At 30.4% G+C, this 18815-nt stretch overlaps 1 protein-coding gene across 1 annotated transcript in view; it reads right to left on the bottom strand.

The window, feature by feature from the left end:
* Positions 1-18421, bottom strand: part of LOC110282226 (sn-1-specific diacylglycerol lipase ABHD11-like) — a 31253-nt gene extending 12832 nt beyond the window's left edge. The window contains exons 1-2 of the mRNA XM_087156767.1: positions 18185-18421; positions 15623-15776 (exon numbers count right to left, since the gene is read on the bottom strand). Coding sequence (XP_087012893.1) covers positions 15623-15776; positions 18185-18192 — 162 coding nt within the window. The 5' untranslated portion in view covers positions 18193-18421. The remainder of the gene's footprint in view (positions 1-15622; positions 15777-18184) is intronic.
* Positions 18422-18815: the final 394 nt, after the last annotated feature.

The raw sequence follows: 18815 nt of genomic DNA, 5'->3' as shown, positions 1-18815 counted from the left end.
TTTAGATATACAAAAAGTTTGCATTTTTAATTTGCAATTATAGGAATTTAGCTACAGATAATTTGAACTACGTGTGTAATTGTGATGAGTATAAAGATACTTCGTTTTTTGATACATTCCATAAACATGTTATTACCGGGGATTTAGATATTATTGATATTTATGTCTTTAGGTTCTAAATTTAGACCATCTCTTCCAACTTCTAAAAATAAAGTAATTTCTATTTTTATTAAAAATCTCGATAATCTGAAAATCTGAAATCTGATTTTATTTTAAAATACTTAAAAATCTGATTTTATTTTAAAATTATCTTACAGACATAATTTCCCAATTGAAGGATTTTTTTGAATGGAGAGAGAATATCATTAAAAATTTTAAAATCAATATAAAAAAGGGACAAATTAGTGTTTCATAAAGATTTAACTTTTAACTCTGTTCTGAAGCAAGATATTAAAAATATTCAAAATAAATTTTGTATTACCACTGTTGATAAAGCTAGTAATAATTTTGCAATTATTTGAAATTTTTTTTATAAACAACTTCCAATGAATTTAATAGCAATGTAAAATACAAAAAACTTAACTCCAACAGTGATATTATTATTAATAAAATTAATGCTATTTATAAAAGACTTAAAATTAAACCAAATAATATTAACAATTTTCGTTTTGCCAATCCAAAATTCCATAAGACTTCCATAAGATTCAGGTTTATTGCCAGTGGTGTTAATAGTAACAGGAAAAAAATCGGTACTTACTTTGAGAACATTCTTAAAAAAGTTTATAACAAAATTAATAAGCTTACTAAAAATAATAATTATTTAAATTGGAATATTAAAAATAGCATTCAGGTTTTAAATACACTAAAAACCTTAAATAATGTTGATTCAATTCACTGTTTTGATTTCGAAAACCTATATACTTCCCTTCCAACAAATAAAATTCACAATGACCTTCTTCAAATTCATAGCATGTTTAATCTCAGTGATATTATTAATGAAGATAACTGGAACTTTCTAGTACATATTAACCATAACAGCAATTATATTCTTTTTAATGACCACCTTTTTCAACAAATTAATGGTATTCCCATGGGTAATAATTTTAGTACTAACATCTGCAATATATTTCTTTTTCTACAAGAATATATGTTTGTAAAATCATATGTTTATCTTCCAATTTATTCCTTCTTTCTCAGATTCATTGATGATCTATTAGTTATTAATTTTAATGATTTCGATATTCTAGCCAAACATATTTATCCAAATGAATTAATCTATATATAAACTCGTATATGGGTCATTCTCACAAAAACAGTCATTTTCATGTCCCCAGTATATTTTATGTTTGTTTTACAGCTTACGAAAAAAAAAATTCAGGAAAAGTGTCCTTCAGAATGCAAGCTAACAAAAGAATAAAAACTATTAATAAATACCAATTAAAATATACCGATATGTCATTCCTTCACTTGTCCCCACTGCTGATTTAAAAAAAGAAAAAAATTGTTTTTGAAATAAAAATTTTTTTTTTACAAATTCGTGTTTTTTATTTCAGAATACTAAAATATAGAATTCAGAAAATCAATTTTAAATTTAATTTCTGATAAAAATATTAACACAGCACTATTTTAAACTTTGTCCCCAGTGTTTCGCGTCATTTCCTCACAACAATGTTCTTATCACCTGCAATCTTCTTAGAATACAAATATTTTAATAAAAACTTCAGAAGTTAACAACTGGCATCATAGAACAAAATTGCAGTATGTTTCCATCTTCAAAAAGAAGCCTTGCTGTGGAATAAATTTGAATGAATCAAACCAGGTAAAATTTTTTACATTTGTCATTCCCTCATGTCATTTTTTTGGAGTAAAACAAAATACAACTTCATCGAGAAAGTGGATAATTATATGTTGCTTTCTTGTATGGATATAATTGTATGTGATTGACTTCAGAAATTAATTAGGCCTAACTGTTATTTTTAAATTTTATTGAATTCGTCATTCCCTCACTAGTGTATAAAGTGAGGGAATGACGCTGAAGTGAGGGAATGATTCAAGATGAGTATATTATGAAATTTTTTTTTGTTCAATCGTGCCAGCCAATTTTATTTCCCAAACCTGTAAAAACCATTAAATATATAAGAGTAAATTTTAATAAATATTAGATATACTTAGTATGTTATCATTTTCAAACTTTAGGTAGATGTAACTTAGATAAAAACATGTATTAAAATAAAATATCATTCTCTCACTATTAGTGTTATTCCCTCACTTTTTAAATAGTGAAAAAAATTAATTTACTTATTAATTAATTTGAAAAATTAATTAAAAATTAATAAATTAATTTATTAAATTAATTAATTTATTTATTAAAATAATTAATTAATTAATATAAATTAATTAATTATAAATTAACTATTTGAAAAATTAATTAATTTAAATATTAAGTATATTTTATAGGATATATACTTTCTTTATAATGCCATTACATATTTCTATTAATATAAAAAGTTTCAGAGCTTTTTATTCACTTTACTTTTTCGGGATTTTATGAACTGAAAAATGACAGTTTTCGTGAGAATGACCCATATATATAAATGAATGTCTGTGTGTATGTCCTATATAGACTCCTAAACCACCCGATAGAACGAGATGAAACTTGGCATACACATAGTTCAAAGCAAGAGGAAGGTCACTGTCGACATTAGAACATTCTGAGACAAACCGTTCCAGCGGTATCATAATAATAAGCGATTCAGTTTTCAAATATCCTGAAGATAACAATAGTGAAATTTTCCACCTTATAGCTCTATTCATTTATAAAAGTAAATTACATATACTTTAATATTTAACTATATTTCGAGCAAATTTCTTTATGTCATGTGAGCACAAAAACGTAAAATCAACGAGAATAGATTTCGTAATTCGCGATCGCAACGAACTATAGAGGGCGTTGTTGTATGAGACTAATACCTGCGATTTCGATATGAACAGTCATTCATTTACTCTGGAGACGTCTTTAATGTAGCGTGTAACATTGTAACGTTCCTTCTTTATCGTGGCTTATTAAATATAAAAAAGAAAAATTTTTGATATCCTTTCTTATGCAAACGAAAACAAAATGGTATCTCCTTTTATAAGACAAGGAATATCCAAAACACATCGGAAAAATATTTGTACATAAACAGAAAAAAATATGTATATTCTTATAAGAGTTAAAACCTAACGCCCGAGAAATAATTTTACTGAATTTAATGATATAACATGAAAGGCCTATTTAAACTTTACATTCCATAGTTTTAAAAATCATATTTCTTCAAAAATTAAAATGAACAAAAAGTATGCATAAGCCTCATAATTTTATGAGATTCAATTTCATAAAAAAAGTTTCTTGACAACAATTTTTATTAAAAAATTTCAAGTTTCAATAAAAATCATTATTTAGAAACTAAAAAACGTAAAATAAAGAATTCTGACGAAGCAAAAACAAAAGACAATTCTTTTTTGTCGCCATTTTTTAGTGCTATGAAAATTCGTCTTTGGGATTTGCCAAAAACAAAACAAGATGCAATTTTATTTTTTCAGGAGCGAAATATTTTACCGAAAAAATGAAAATGTACCAATTCCCACGACATGAAACTTTATCTTGGTAAACGTACGTTTTGGAAACGTTATTTCATTTGGAATCTTATTTATCAGAGTTCATATGGCGATATGATTGTTTTGAATCTATGCTAAACTCTATATCAGCCATTTTCCACCGAAATCCGATTGACTACTTTGATTTTAAATAAAGTGTTTTATTTTATGATTTGTCGCAAAAATTTTAATGGTAGATTGGCGGCACTTAAAAACCGCCAAATCTGAAGCGGCGATGGTGTTAATACGTAAGTACCGAATTTTTATTCCATACTTTTCTGAATCATATTACTTCAAACATTAGAATATATAAAAAGTATACATAAACACATAACGTTATATCATTTAATTCTTCAAAAAAAGTTTCGTGACAACACTTTTTATCAAAAAATTATAAACTAAAAAACGGAAAATAAAGAATTCTTAGGATAAAAAACAATTCTAAGAATTCTTCACATTGAAATAAAAACTTTCATAATGTTTCTTTTTTATTATTCTTATCAGACGTATCAACCGAAAACAAGATGGTATCTCTTTCTTTTTTAAAAAAAAGAGGAACACCCAGAACACATCTGAAATTATTTGTAAATAAACAGAAAAAAATATGTATCTTCTTATTAGAGTTAAAACCTAATGCCTGAGAAACAGTTTTACTAAATTTAATGATATAACCTGAAAGACCTATTTAAACTTCACATTCCATAGTTTTAAGAATCATATTACTTCAAACATTAAAATGAGCAAGAAGTGTACATAAGCTTCACAATTTTATGTAATTTAATTTTGTAAAAAAAGTTCTTTGACAACAACTTTTATCAAAAAAATTTTAAGTTTTAATAAAAGTCATTATTTAGAAACTAAAAAACGTAAAATAAAGAATGCTTACGATGCAAAGCAAAAAAGAAACAACCAATTCCAAAAATTCCTTACATTAAAATAAACATCTTTCATGTTTTTTCTTTTTTGATTCATAATCGGACGCAGAAAATCATTCTATAGAAAACTATCCTCAAAAAAGAAAAAAAATTACTTAAAAGTAAAATTTTTTATTTCATAAAAATTGACACTTACCTGCTTTATAAATCAGCAGAATTCCAAAATGATTTGTTCTTCGATTTGTTTTTACCATTTTTTAGTGCTACGAAAATACGTCTTTGGGATTTGCCAAAAATAAAACAAGATGCAATTTTATTTTTTCAGGAGAAAAATATTTTGCCCATTGTCCACCTAAATCCGATAAACTACTTTGATTTTAAATAAAGTATTTTATTTTGTGATTTGTCGCAAAAATTTTGGCGTAGATTGTTGGCACTTAAAAACCGTCAAATCTGTAGTTGCGGTGGCGTTATTACGTAAGTACCGAATTTTTATTCCATACTTTTTTGAATCATATTACTTCAAACATAAAGAAAATGCAAGAAGTATACATTAACACATAATGTTATACCATTTAATTTTTCAAAACAATTATTTTAACAAAAATTTTTATCAAAAAATTATAAACTGAAAAAAGTGAAATAAGGAATTCCTAGTATAAAAAAAACGATTTTAAAAATTCCTCATATTGAAATAAAAAACTTCCATATTGTTTCTCTTTTTATTCTTATAGTTCTTAATCAGACGTAAAAAGGCATTCTGTAGAGAACTATCATCAAATGAGAAAAAAAAATACTTACAAGCAAATTTTTTATTGTAAAAATCCTTTCACTTACCTGATTTATAATTCCGGAGAATTCCAAAATTATATATTCTTTGTTTGAAAACTTTATTTTCAAATAATAGATACATAGTTAATCCCTTCATTACTTTTAGATAACATACTACACAGCAAAATTTTATAATTGTAAGATCTTGATATGAATTTGAATATGTAGCTAAAAACAGAATAGCTGTATTCTAGTTGAAATTATTCTTTCAGAAAACTAAAAAATACTTACCAAGAACACGATAAAAATCAATTAAGAATCAACACAAATGACACTATTTCAAGTAATTTGGTTGATTCTTTATTGTTGTTTTCCGAATTATATAGATACAAAAATATATACTGTTCTATAACGAAGAAGAATATTCTATAAATATTACAGTTCTGTACGTTCTGAATTCACATTTATTTATTGAAATGACGAAAGCAATGTTGACTTCACTTTAATTTGTAATGAATTGAAGACAGAAGAAATGAATTTTACTTTAATACATCATCTGTAACAGTATGCGATAGCGAAATCGGAAGTTATCAGTTGCAAGTTTGTTGATAATAGAAGTTAAAAATTATTAAGAAATTTTTCTTCAAATATTCGGCGTGCTCTGGTTCTGAAAGATATCCCAATATTCTGGAGAGTTTTTTCAAGTTCTTTGGCTTTTCTTTAGGGAAATTTTTATTTTTATTTGCTGCTAAGAAAATGGCGTCTGATTCTGCCAATGATTTTGATGGAACTAAATGAAAACGTGATAAATTAATGTTTGATAGTTACAGGCTCCCGCTAGGGGGCGTACTCGAGCGTTGCGATCGCGAATTGTGAAAACTGTTTAATAAAAATAAAGGCAAAAGCAAATTTCATTCAAATTGCACGTTTTCCATAATTATTTATATTTAGTATGAAATTTTTGGTTAGCACAATTAAATATAGTTTTTGAAGATTTCATTGCTGAGACAGTTGCCATTTGAAAACTGTTAGATTGTTTATTATTCGAATTTATTCATTTTATTTCTTTCATTTGAAAAAAAAAAGATTTTTGTTTCAAATTTTACAATTTTTATATTTCTTATTTGTTTCATTTCTATTGCTCTTTTTATTTCTTAAAATATATTCGTGAACTTTCGGTTTAGCAAATTTGCGACCACCGTCATTTCTTTTTGTAGCTCTTAGTCGATCGACATCTCAAGCGCGCAAAAAGAGTGTTTCAGAAACATTGGAGCAACGGGAAAAAAGACTTGAAACTAATCGAGAAGACAATGCTTTCGCCCGTTCCTTAGAAACGTCTGAGCAACAGGAAAGAAGACTGAAAACAAAACAACTACGCACTGCGCAAGCCCGTTCGTCGGAAACATCCGAGCAACGGGAAGCAAGAATGAAAGCCAATCGAGAACGCACTTCACTATTCAGGCGCTGCCAATACTCTGATTTGAATCTCAGCGCATTTCACTATGATCCGACAACCAACTATAGTCTTCACCCAAGCGTCATCATCGGAAAAACGGATCAATTATGTACGTTTTGTAATGCTCTGAGAATGAAACAGCTGGAATTTGCTGTTCTGGAGGCAAAGGGAAACTACCAGACTTAACGTCGCCAGCCGAGCCATTTTCAAATCTCTTATCAGGTCAAGCAAGTCAATCGAAACATTTTTTGGCGAATATGCGCCGATACAATTCGTGTTTCCAAATGACATCATTCGGTGCTACGCGTATCGTGAGCGAGAATTACATGCCAACATTCAAAGTGCAAGGTCAAATTTATCATCGTGCAGGATCACTTCTTCCATTGGATATCGCAGATCATAAATTTCTACAGATTTATTTTATGGGTAACACAAATGATCAAGTGAATCAACGTTGTCAGTTAAACAATGGCACTAAGCGAGAAATTGTTCCCGCATTAAAAATTTTTTTCAATCAACATAATCAGTAATTTAGACTGTTCAGAACTGCCCTTGACAAAATGCCATCCGATAACTACAACGTTGTTATTAGAGCTGACAAAACACCTGCAGGCCACCACAAAGGAAAATACAATGCAGCAACACTGGACGAGGTTGCTATTGTTATAGTTGGCGACGAATTTATTCTTCCCGCGATATAGTTCTTTATCGCAGAAATGGTGACGTTCAAAGAATTTCAGAAACGCATCGATCCTATGATGCATTGCAATATCCTATTTTATTTTGGCAAGGAGAGGATGGATACCATTTTAACATAAAATTGAGAAATCCACAAACAGGCGAGAAAACCAATAAGAAAGTTAGTGCCATGAATTTTTATACATATAGATTAATGATTCACCAAAACGCTGATAATCACATCTTAAAATGTCGACAATTATTTCATCAATACATTGTCGATATGTATGCGAAAATTGAAACCGAACGTCTATTGTATATTAAATTAAATCAAACCAAATTACGTTCAAAAGAATACATTCATTTACGGGGTGCAATAATTATTGATGGTAACATTAATCCTAATGATGTGGGGAAAATGATTATACTGCCGGCTACATTTACAGGGAGTCCAAGGCACATGTCTGAATATTCACAGGATGCCATGACATATGTTCGCGCATATGGACACCAAGATTTATTTATTACATTTACATGCAATCCTGCTTGGGTTGAAATTAAAGAGATTTTGTTACCAGGGCAATCATCATCGGATCGTCATGATATTATCGCACGTGTGTTCAAACAAAAATTAAAATCTTTACTTGATTTCATTGTGAAGAGCCATGTTTTTGAAGAGACTCGGTGTTGGATGTACTCTATTGAATCGTAAAAAAGAGGATTGCCACATGCACACATTATGATTTGGCTTATTGAAGAAATCACACCATGCCAAACTGATCAGATCAAATCAGCAGAAATACCTGACGTCGCCATTGATCCAGACTTATTTCAGGTCATTATCCAAAATATGATTCACGGTTCGTGTGGATCACTCAACAACACTTCACCTTGCATGTCCAATGGAAAATGCACCAAACGATATCCAAGAGAACTAACTGCTGAGACTATCACTGGCAATGACGGCTATCCGCTTTATCGACGACGATCTAAAGAAGATGGCGAAGAATTTTAAAAATCCGGAGCAACGATGTTGAAGTTGATAATCGTTGGATTGTACCCTATTCACCGTTGCTCTCGAAAACGTACAAAGCATACATCAATGTCGAAAATTGTAATTCGGTGAAAGCGATCAAATATATTTGTAGATATGTAAGTAAAGGAAGCGACATGGCAGTTTTTGGATTGGAAAATACTACTTCAACCATCGATGAAATCAATCAATATCAACTGGGACGCTACATTAGTAGCAATGAAGCACTCTGGCGCATTTTATCATTTCCAATTCATGAACGACATCCAACAGTTCTTCATTTGGCAGTACACCTTGAAAATGGACAGCGAGTTTACTTTACAGCAGAAAATGCCTGTTCAAGAGCATTGTCACCACCACAAACAACGTTAACGGCATTTTTCTCTTTGTGCAGGGATGACGCATTTTCAAAGACGCTTCTTTACTGTGAGGTGCCAACATACTACACATGGAGTGTTTCGGCGAAACATTTTCAAAGTAGAAAGCAAGGTAAACCAGTTAAAGGACATCCCAATTTATATTCAACTGACGCATTAGGTCGTCTCTACACAATCCACCCTTAAGGTCTTGTTTCTTAGAACAAGCGCCTTATCTGGGCGTCAGCGGGACGTTGACGTACAGCTGACACCAACAAAATACTAGTTTGTTAGCTCAAGGCCTGGTTTCTTAGGACTAGCGCCTTACAATTACAACGCTTACAATTACAACGCCTTACAATTACAACGCATTAGGTGCAACGCAGACATTATCTCTCTCTCATTGCGCATGCGTTAATAACGTAAACAAATATTTATTTTGAAATTGTATTGATTTTGTTATTGTCGACCAGTGTTTTAGAGAACAAATAATGACTTTGTACAAGAAAAAACACATTATAGCTGAGCTATGTTTAATGAAGAAGCTATGTTTAATGTCAAAATCAAAATCTTGACTGATTTCAATGTGCTGTTGGATGTTGTCCGCCATTGCTTCTGTGGTTAACGTCACGTTGTAATCCAACTGCAGTTGAGTTGGACGGCAATTGTAATTCAAGATGAGCGTTCGATGACGTGTACTATCAAACTCACAAATGGACCAATCAGAGGTTAGCGCTAATTTCCAGCTGACGGCGTCCTGTCCTAAGAAACCAGGCCTTGAACAATGCAGAATGCTTCTACTTACGATTACTATTAGTTAACGTGCGAGGGCCGACATCGTTTCAAGAATTAAGAAGAGTAAACAATGAAGTATGTGTCACTTATCGCGAAGCTTGCCAAAAATTAAATTTACTTGAAAATGACTCACATTGGGACGCTTCAATGGCTGATGCATCTAATACTGCACGACCGCAGCAAATACGCACGTTATTTTCAATAATATTAACTAAGTGTGTTGCGAAGTCGAACTTTGAATTTTATACTAATATTGAACTACGACTCACAAGAAGAAAATACAGGTTGTTTTAGACAAGAGCATACTTATTTGCGCGACGAGGACATTTTACATAGGAAGAAACATAGAAAGAATAACTGTTTTTAGCCATCGTTTTACTTTTTTACCTTATCGATTGTTTGTTCTATAATATTTTTTATTATGTTGCCAAATAATTACAACTAAACTATTTCTTGCTTTCTTATAAAATATCACTTATGCGAACCCGCAACATCCTCCCCACCAACAAATAAATTTTAAACTTTTAATTATTATTATTTTTTTTAGACAAGAATTTCTGATTATAAAGATATTTTTAACTCTTCATGTACTTATGTAAAAATGTTTTATAGTTCACAAGTCCAGTTTATTTGGTATTTTAATCTTTCTTCCATAACGAGTAATATTCTCCCGTATTCCTTCTGAAACAGAGACTGCTGATTTCGCTTTGTAAAAATCTGTTTCTTCAATCGAAATTTCCAAGGGAAACAGCTTTGGTAAGGGTTTTATTTTTTCTCCATGGATTGTTTTCAATTTCGCAGCTCTTGATATGCCATCTTTGCCGGGATATAACTTTAAGACAACTGCTAAAGGCCAATTTACTCTTTTGACATTATCATCGCCAATAAGCACCACGTCTCCTTCTAATGTGCTTTCCATCCAATCCAAAGGATCTATTGGGAGCAAGACAGGCCAATATTAATTGTATCGTTTATGTTGTTTGAATTTAATATAATAATATTCTACGTCCAGACATTTTTACAACAGATTTTTTTATCGCTTTTCTGCAACTCCTGCATTCCATCATTTTTTAGTTGTCATCGCAACCAATGTTGCCAGAACCTACAACACTAACAAAACATACTTATGTGCTACAGAGTAAGCTATAAGCCACAACAGTACTCCCTTCCCAGTAACTAAGTTACGGTACAGTATCGTATAAGAACGAACATGGTTCAACAAAATGTTTTTTTGCGATATCGACACATGTAAGGAATAATTTTTAACTTAGGATAATTATTATTTATTTAGAAATATCGCATTAATTTATGCCAATGGATGCGTCTTGATAACGACTATTGGTTTTCCCATTTTTAGTTTTTCTTTATATTAATTTTATTTTATTATTTGTGTTTACATATATACACCGAAGAGCCATTACATTACGATCACCCTCCAACTATAACAATGGGCTAGCCCAGGTTTTCATGGTTTCTCGCCCAGGAACAATGTTTTAATGGGGCACATTAAGACCCATAATCCTCATAGAACAATCCCTGACGTCAGTAAGCCACTTGAACATAGTTGCAGATCAGGTTCACCCATTCATGGCAACAGTTTTTCCAACCGGGGATGACGTTTACCAACAGGATAATGCCATGTCATAAGGGTCGAATCGTCATGGATTGGTTCGAGGAACATTCCTGTGACTTTCAAGTCATATCTTGGCCCCAAATTCATCTGACCTTAATCCAATGGAGCATTTGTAGTCCTATTTAGAAAACCAAATTCGTGCTGCCACGCTACCCCCTCACAATGTGAGGGAATTGCAGGGCCAGTTGGTGAGCGCTTGGTACCAGATACCTCAGACTACCTATCAGCACCTTGGGGAATCAACGCCACGGCGGGTGCTAGCAGTTTTGAGGGCTAAAGATGGTCCTACATGTTATTAGCAGGGTGGTCATAAGGTAATGACTCTTCGGTGCATATATATATATATATATATATATATATATATATATATGTTCAAAATGAAGAATAAAACAAAGAAAAATGCTAGACAAATGAAAAAAAGGGGGGGAAATAATAAGTAAAAAAATAACAAACAACAGTTAAAAAAAAAAGTGAAATTTTATTTAAAAAACCGGAAAGAACTGCTTTGCGGATATAATCGTATGGGCTGAAGAAAAGATTATATCTTTTTTTTCCGGTTTTTTAAATAAAATTTCACCCTTTTTTTTTTTTTTTTTTTTTTTTTTTTACGGTTGTTTGTTATTTTTTTACTTATTATTTCCCCCCCTTTTTTTTCATTTGTCTATTATTTTTCTTTGCTTTACGCTTCATTTTGAACATATCTAATGAGTTCTGTTTACTTGCAGCTTAAGCGCATTAAATGAAACTTATTGTTTTTCTTAACTTTCTTCGTGTTTTCTTGTATTTATTTATTATATATATATATATATATATATATATATATATATATATATATATATATATATATATATATATATATATATATATATATATATATATATATATATATATATATATATATATATATATATATATATATATATATATATATATATATATATATATATATATATGCAGTGGGTGATCGGTTAACGAGCATAATCCGTTTCAAGACTATGTTCGCTATCCGAATTGTTCGTTAACCGATCATCGATTCCCCATAGACTTCGTTCTGGAGACCCTAAAAATTAAATTTAAAGAAATGTATAATTTCTTATTAAGTTTTTTAAAAAATAATACATACATATAGTCTTGCATATTAATCAGTTCTTTTCATTTTTTGCTTATGGGGCGTTGAAGAACATATCCAATGTCGATTGCTTCTCTCTCTCTTTCAGGATTTTCCGGAAGTAATTAATAGCATTGTCGTTGTAAAAATCCCCAACCCTACTGACATCAGCTTAGTTTGGGTGCCATTCTAAGACCATTGCTCTGACATCCTCCCACTTTTTCAAAAGATCTTTAACGGCAGATGTCGGGATTCGTATCCTCTTTCGTCTTCCTTTTGTTCAGCAGGAGACACATTTCACTGTGTTTCTTGGTGTTCTTCATTCAAAATTTCTTGGAGTTCTTCTGTCGTCAGTTAATCTACGTGTCCCATTATGAGCTCTTCTATGTCATCCTCGTTCACCTCCAATTCCAGATCTCTAGCAGTTGTCAAAATTTCATCCATAATTTCAGGGGTGTCTCCCTGATCACCTCCGTCACCTTGAACGAAGGATAGACACAGCTTCCGCCAAGCAGAAATCAACTGTCGCTGTGTGACTTCTGACCACGCCTTTTGAATGATACGAATAGCTTCAAGAGTGTCAAATTTTTCTTTCCTAAACTTTTTTGAAGTAATTGCTGAGGAGAATTGGCTTGCTTCAAAACACCGACGAAACAGCGCGCGAGTGTATAATTTCTTGAAAGTCGCAATAACATCCTGATCCATCGGCTGAATCAGCGAAGTCGTATTTGGAGGTAAAAACTGAACTGTCAGCCAGGGAAAGTCTGTCAACAAATTATCTTCACAATCCTTTGGATGTCCTGGTGCATTGTCCAATAGCAGCAGTGCTTTCAACGGCAAGTCATTGGTATCAAGGTGGCCCTTGATGCTCGGGGCACAAACTTCAAATAGCCATTCTTTGAAAAGATACTGCGTGAAAAGATACTACCATGCCCTCTGATTCGATCTCCACATTACTGGCAGTTTGTTCTTAATTATGGAACTTTTTTTGAATGCTCTGGCATTCTCAGAGTGGAGAGCGAGAAGTGTTTTAAGCTTTATAATAATAATTATTGAATGACTTTTAAATTTAAATTAATTGTTAATTCACGTTTCATTTAGTACTTATCGATACTAAGCATGCTTTAAATATTTCTCCTTTCAGTGATCTTATTTTGCATGCAAAATGATAACGAACGTTTTATAGTACTTTTTTTTCAGGCCGAGAAGTGTTCGTTAGAATTCGTTTTGTTCATTTTCCGAATATGTGTTCGTTGTTTGAACATAAAAAATCTTTCTTGAAAGTGTTCGTTATCCAAATATGTGTTCGTTGTCCGAACACAAAAAATCTTTCTTGAAAGTGTTCGGTAATCGAACACAAAAATCTTTCGTGAAAGTGTTCGTTAACCGATTTGTTCGTTAATCGATCACCCACTGTATATATATATATATATATATATATATATATATATATATATATATATATATATATATATATATAGCAAAATAATCGACGCACCAAGAAAGAGTTGTCTGATTAAAACAAAAATTGGTGGATAGGAAGACAATGCACAGAATAGTAAATGATTAAAATTTCAGAATAATTGAATAATTTATTGCAGAGTTACAGTAACAAGTTCAATAAGGTGTTGACCTGCCTCTAGCCTAGATACAAGCTGCCACACGGCGTGGCATAGACCGATAAAGCTCCTGAATGGTCCCTTGCGGTATTTCCTGCCAAATTCGACCCAATTGTCGAACGAGGTCATCAACATTCCGTGCCAGATGCAATCGATTTCCCATCATATCCCACACATGCTAGATGGGAGAGAGATCTGGTGGTCTGGCAGGCCACAGAAGAGTTTGACAAGATTGCAGACAGTTCATAGCAACACGTGCCGTATGTGGTCTGATATTGTCCTGCTGAAAAACCAGCTCAGAGCGATGCAAAAGGAACGGTGGCAAAACAGGTCTTAGGATGTCGTCGACGTACAGCTGTGCAGTAAGTGTACCTCTAATGACGACCTAAGGGGTTCAGCTGTCAAAGGAAATGGCACCCCAGACCATAATGCCTTGTTGAGGGCCGGTGTGGCGTGCAATAGTGAAGGCAGGATCCCCCCTCTGTCCTGAGCGTCTCCTAACACGTCTTCGATGATCGTCAGGACACAGTTGGAAGCAGGATTCGTCTCTAAAGACTATACATATTATATATAATTTATTATATATAAAATTTATATATAAAATTTATATATATATATATATATATATATATATATAAATATATATATATATATATATATATATATATATATATATATATATATATATATATATATATATATATATATATATATATAAATATATATATATATATATATATATATATATATATATATATATATTTATATATATATATATATTATATATATATATATATATATATATATATATATATATATATATATATATATATATATATATATATATATATATATATATATATATATATATATCGAAAGTGTTGGTCACAGAGCACCTTGAATATTGAATAAGAAATGTACATTAGTATTAATATTACATATTTATAGCAAAGACCAACTACAATAATGGAAAATGTGAGGAAAAGTCATGTTCTCTTTTTGTTTTAAAATTTATGAAGCACTATTTATTTTTTTAATTAATTATATAAATGCGAGCATATTTTAATAACAAGACAAAAAAGAGAATAAAATTTCTCTGATACTCTTCCAAAATTAAAAAATCTTGTAAATGTATCTAAAGTTGATGAAAGAGGCATATAAATTTTTCATGTGTGTTATGATGAAAAATTTTAAGTAAAGCTGATTTAAAACATTTATTATCTAGGAACACAACGACTATAACCAGAATCAATGGATATTTTTTTAAGCAACTGGTATTCCGGTTTTCGTAAAGAATTTTATGAAGCAAAAAATGAAAAATGGGAAAAAAATACTGGGTATTGAGTTCTCCTTTATGAAATTTATTTAATTAAAAAAAAGCACTTTTCATTTCGCTGCAGACGATAAAGTCGCCAATCCGAGGTCACCGGGAGCTAATAAATTTAACTAGAATTTTGTTATATTTTATTTTATTTAGGTTACGACTTTTATTTTAAAAAAGGTATAAATAAACCAAGAAAATAGCAGAATTTGCTTGTGCTGGAGTAATAATAAAATATATTTATGTGGCAGGTCTAACTTTCTAGCATATAATATGCAAACAGAAAATAATAATTACAAGTAAATAAAGGAAAATTACATTGAGACGAATATTGCTTTTACCTTTCTCTTTGTTTTGTCAGCTATAATTTGAGGAATATCTTCCCACATTTCCTTTGTGCTCCATAAACTATGAAGGAAAATTACTGGATTCAAACTTTCATCTGTCCCATCAGCTGATTCAAATGTATGATACGAAAAAGTTTGAGGAAAAAGCCTGAAAAAGCAGCGAAAAAAAAACATAAATAAATAAATAAAATAATTAAATTAACCCAAATGAATAAAATAAAGAAATTAACGCAAAGCATTAAAAAATAAACTGTTCTATGAAATGTGTTTTTGCATTAACGAAAACGTTTCATTGTTACTATCATGCGAAATGTAACTACAACAATAAATAAATAAATAAAACGTAATACGAATAAATCAAGTTTTGTTTAGTAAAGTGTTTACATTGATAATGAGACACATTCTGAAAAAAATTAACTCTGTTAAAAAGTACATGATGGCAAAATATACACAATGTTAAAAATAATTCTCTAAGTGCAATGTTGAAAATGATCTCAATGTTAAAAACTGACATTTTTTTTTGTTGCATTAGTTAAATTCTATTATACTAAAATATTTCTACCAGTGAATTATGTCATACAAAATGTTCAGTTTGCTATATCTTAATAAAAAATTTTTCTTCAAAAAATTCATTAGAAAATTCCATTAATACAACATCTGGAAAAGGCAGTATACATAACAATACTGGTAAAATTATGTAATAAATAATTATTTGCAGAATTTTACTGAGCTTGGCGCAAAACATTAAACTTGCTTCCAATCTAGATAATCCTAAAAAAAGAAAATTTCGAGTTGTATTTAGGACTTATAATGTTGTTGTTGTTGTCGTGTCTATGCATGCAGTGCAAAGATTAGAGTCCTCCGAAAGTCTTGATAACAAGATTTGCAAGTTCTGGAGCCCAAAGGATTTACAGTGGGGAGGGGGAATAACAAATTTGAAATGTTTGGTGCAGTTATCACATGCCTATAAATATTTTTTATCTTACTCCACAATAACATTAATTGTTCTTTTAATAATTTTGGGATGCCTTCAAGGAATTGTTATTAACTTTTTTTCACATAAACCTATATTTCATATTTCTCATCATGATCGAAATTCGAACGCCCTAAACCTCATTGAATAAAAATATATCCTCCCGACTTGGCTAAACTCAAATCGATATTCGTCAAAGTTTCTAGATTTTATTGGAATCAAGATTTATTTTTCAAGATTTTGTCTTTTACGATAGAAGAAAAAATTAATTGGATAATCATAGGAGAGTAAAAAAGTTGTAAACGAAACGAAATAAAACGAAAAAACCTTCCCTGGTTGGAAACATGCAGCAGTGAGTTTGATTACTTGTATCAAGATAATATAAATTTTTATTTATTTCGTTACTTGATAATTTAGGCAAAATATTTATGGGCTAAGATTTCATAACACTATTATGACAAATTTTATTTTTCAGATAGTCTCTCTCAACTGCAAACTAAACATATTTTGAAATCTATGTTTTCTTTAAAGGCTTGCAAGCAGCAAGCATTTTCATTTTGTATGCATTTCATGCATTCTTTAGAATTTTTTGTACTATTCCATAATTTATTTAGTGTAGTAAAACTGCACAAAACTTTCCCATGCGATATTTAAAACTATTTCAAATGTAAACTGATTTGGTTTTTAAACTTTGTTGTAAATGAAAATATTCGTAATTTATAATATTTTTTTATTTAATATGAAAAAAAATTTCCTTACTTTATAGGGTCTTCATTTTTCTGTCGGATTTTTTTTTCGAATTTACTACGTAAAAAGAGGCTTTTGTTTATTGCTGAAAATTAATATATATTCTATCTTCAAAATGCAAAATATTTTTGTTAGCAAGCAGTTTTTTTTTGCTTGATGATCTATTGGTGGTGAAATGTCTCCTCCGCTGAGTTTTCCTCGCAATGCATTTTATTTTCAAAAAAATATACACTGTGTTAACATATATTTATTAAATCTATTGCTGTAAGGTGTTTATCTGCATAAAATAATTATTAAAATTAGGAAAAAAGAATATTTTATTAGTTAAACAATATTAGATAAAAATATTCTTCCCACTGAGAGACACACTCTGAATACATCATAACTATTTTGACATGCAACGGAAAGTGAAATTAAAGAAATTGCAAAATGATTTTGATTTCAATTCAAGGCTGAAAATCTCACTGCTAAAATTGTGAAGGAAGTAGAAATGGTTCCGCCATCTCTTAGCGATATTCTGAAATAATCACGGGATTTAAAGAAACGTGTAAGTAACGAGGAATTCAATTTCAATGATGCAATTTTGCTTTTCGACGCATGAGATGTGAAGCAGACAATACGGGCACAAAAACGCCGAACGTATGAGATGCAACACCGAAAGAGAAGGGGTTAGTTAATTTAGACAGCAATAAACTACACTGAAATATTTTGTCAGAAACTGTCTCTGAATTCACTTAAAAGAAGAAAATAAAAACATAATAACAAAGAACTGCAGATTCAAAATTACTAAATTTTTATTTTTTTGATTTTATAAAAAATAGAACATCTGTACTCACTTATTCATTTTTGAGTGTGACTGCCACAGATTGAAAAACTGGTTTTCAAAAACCAAAACTAGGCTTCAAAAAGTTGTCGTATAATATTATAGTTGTCTTATTAACACTTTGTACGAATTACTGATTATACAAATATCGTAAAAGATCTCAAGGGAAGATAACAAAAAATATACAGTTAAAATGTTTACTTTAGATTCTTATCAGCGGAATGGATTGCTTTAAAAAAAAAAATAGGGAAAAAAGAAAAGCACCTTTGCAATAAAATCCATTGAAGAAGTGATAAAACGCTAAAAAAAAGGAATAAAAAGTTCCCAAAGATGTTCCTTCTTCATCATGTTTATCATTTTATGCAATAAATACTGCCAGGTGCATGATATGAGATTTTCTGGATAAGACCTTTTTATTTATTTCCATTACCTAAAATTTTATTTTATTTTCTTACAATATTACATTCAAACATTTTATTTCGTTAAGCATGTTTTTTTTACACTATCAGCTTTTTTGTTTGTTTTTCTTCTTCTTAAAGCTACACTTTTGTGCAAAAATAAGGACGAATTGGAAAAACTAATATAATAACAAAACAGGCAGTTACAACGGATGGAAAGGTCACTTAGAAGACCAAACTCGGTAA

The sequence above is a fragment of the Parasteatoda tepidariorum genome, chromosome 2, assembly GCF_982258835.1.
Source record: "Parasteatoda tepidariorum strain Cologne lab strain chromosome 2, Ptep-v5.0, whole genome shotgun sequence".
Classification (NCBI taxonomy): domain Eukaryota; kingdom Metazoa; phylum Arthropoda; class Arachnida; order Araneae; family Theridiidae; genus Parasteatoda; species Parasteatoda tepidariorum.
The sequence above is the reverse complement of the archived record's forward strand: the minus strand, read 5'-3'. Positions and strand labels throughout refer to the sequence as shown.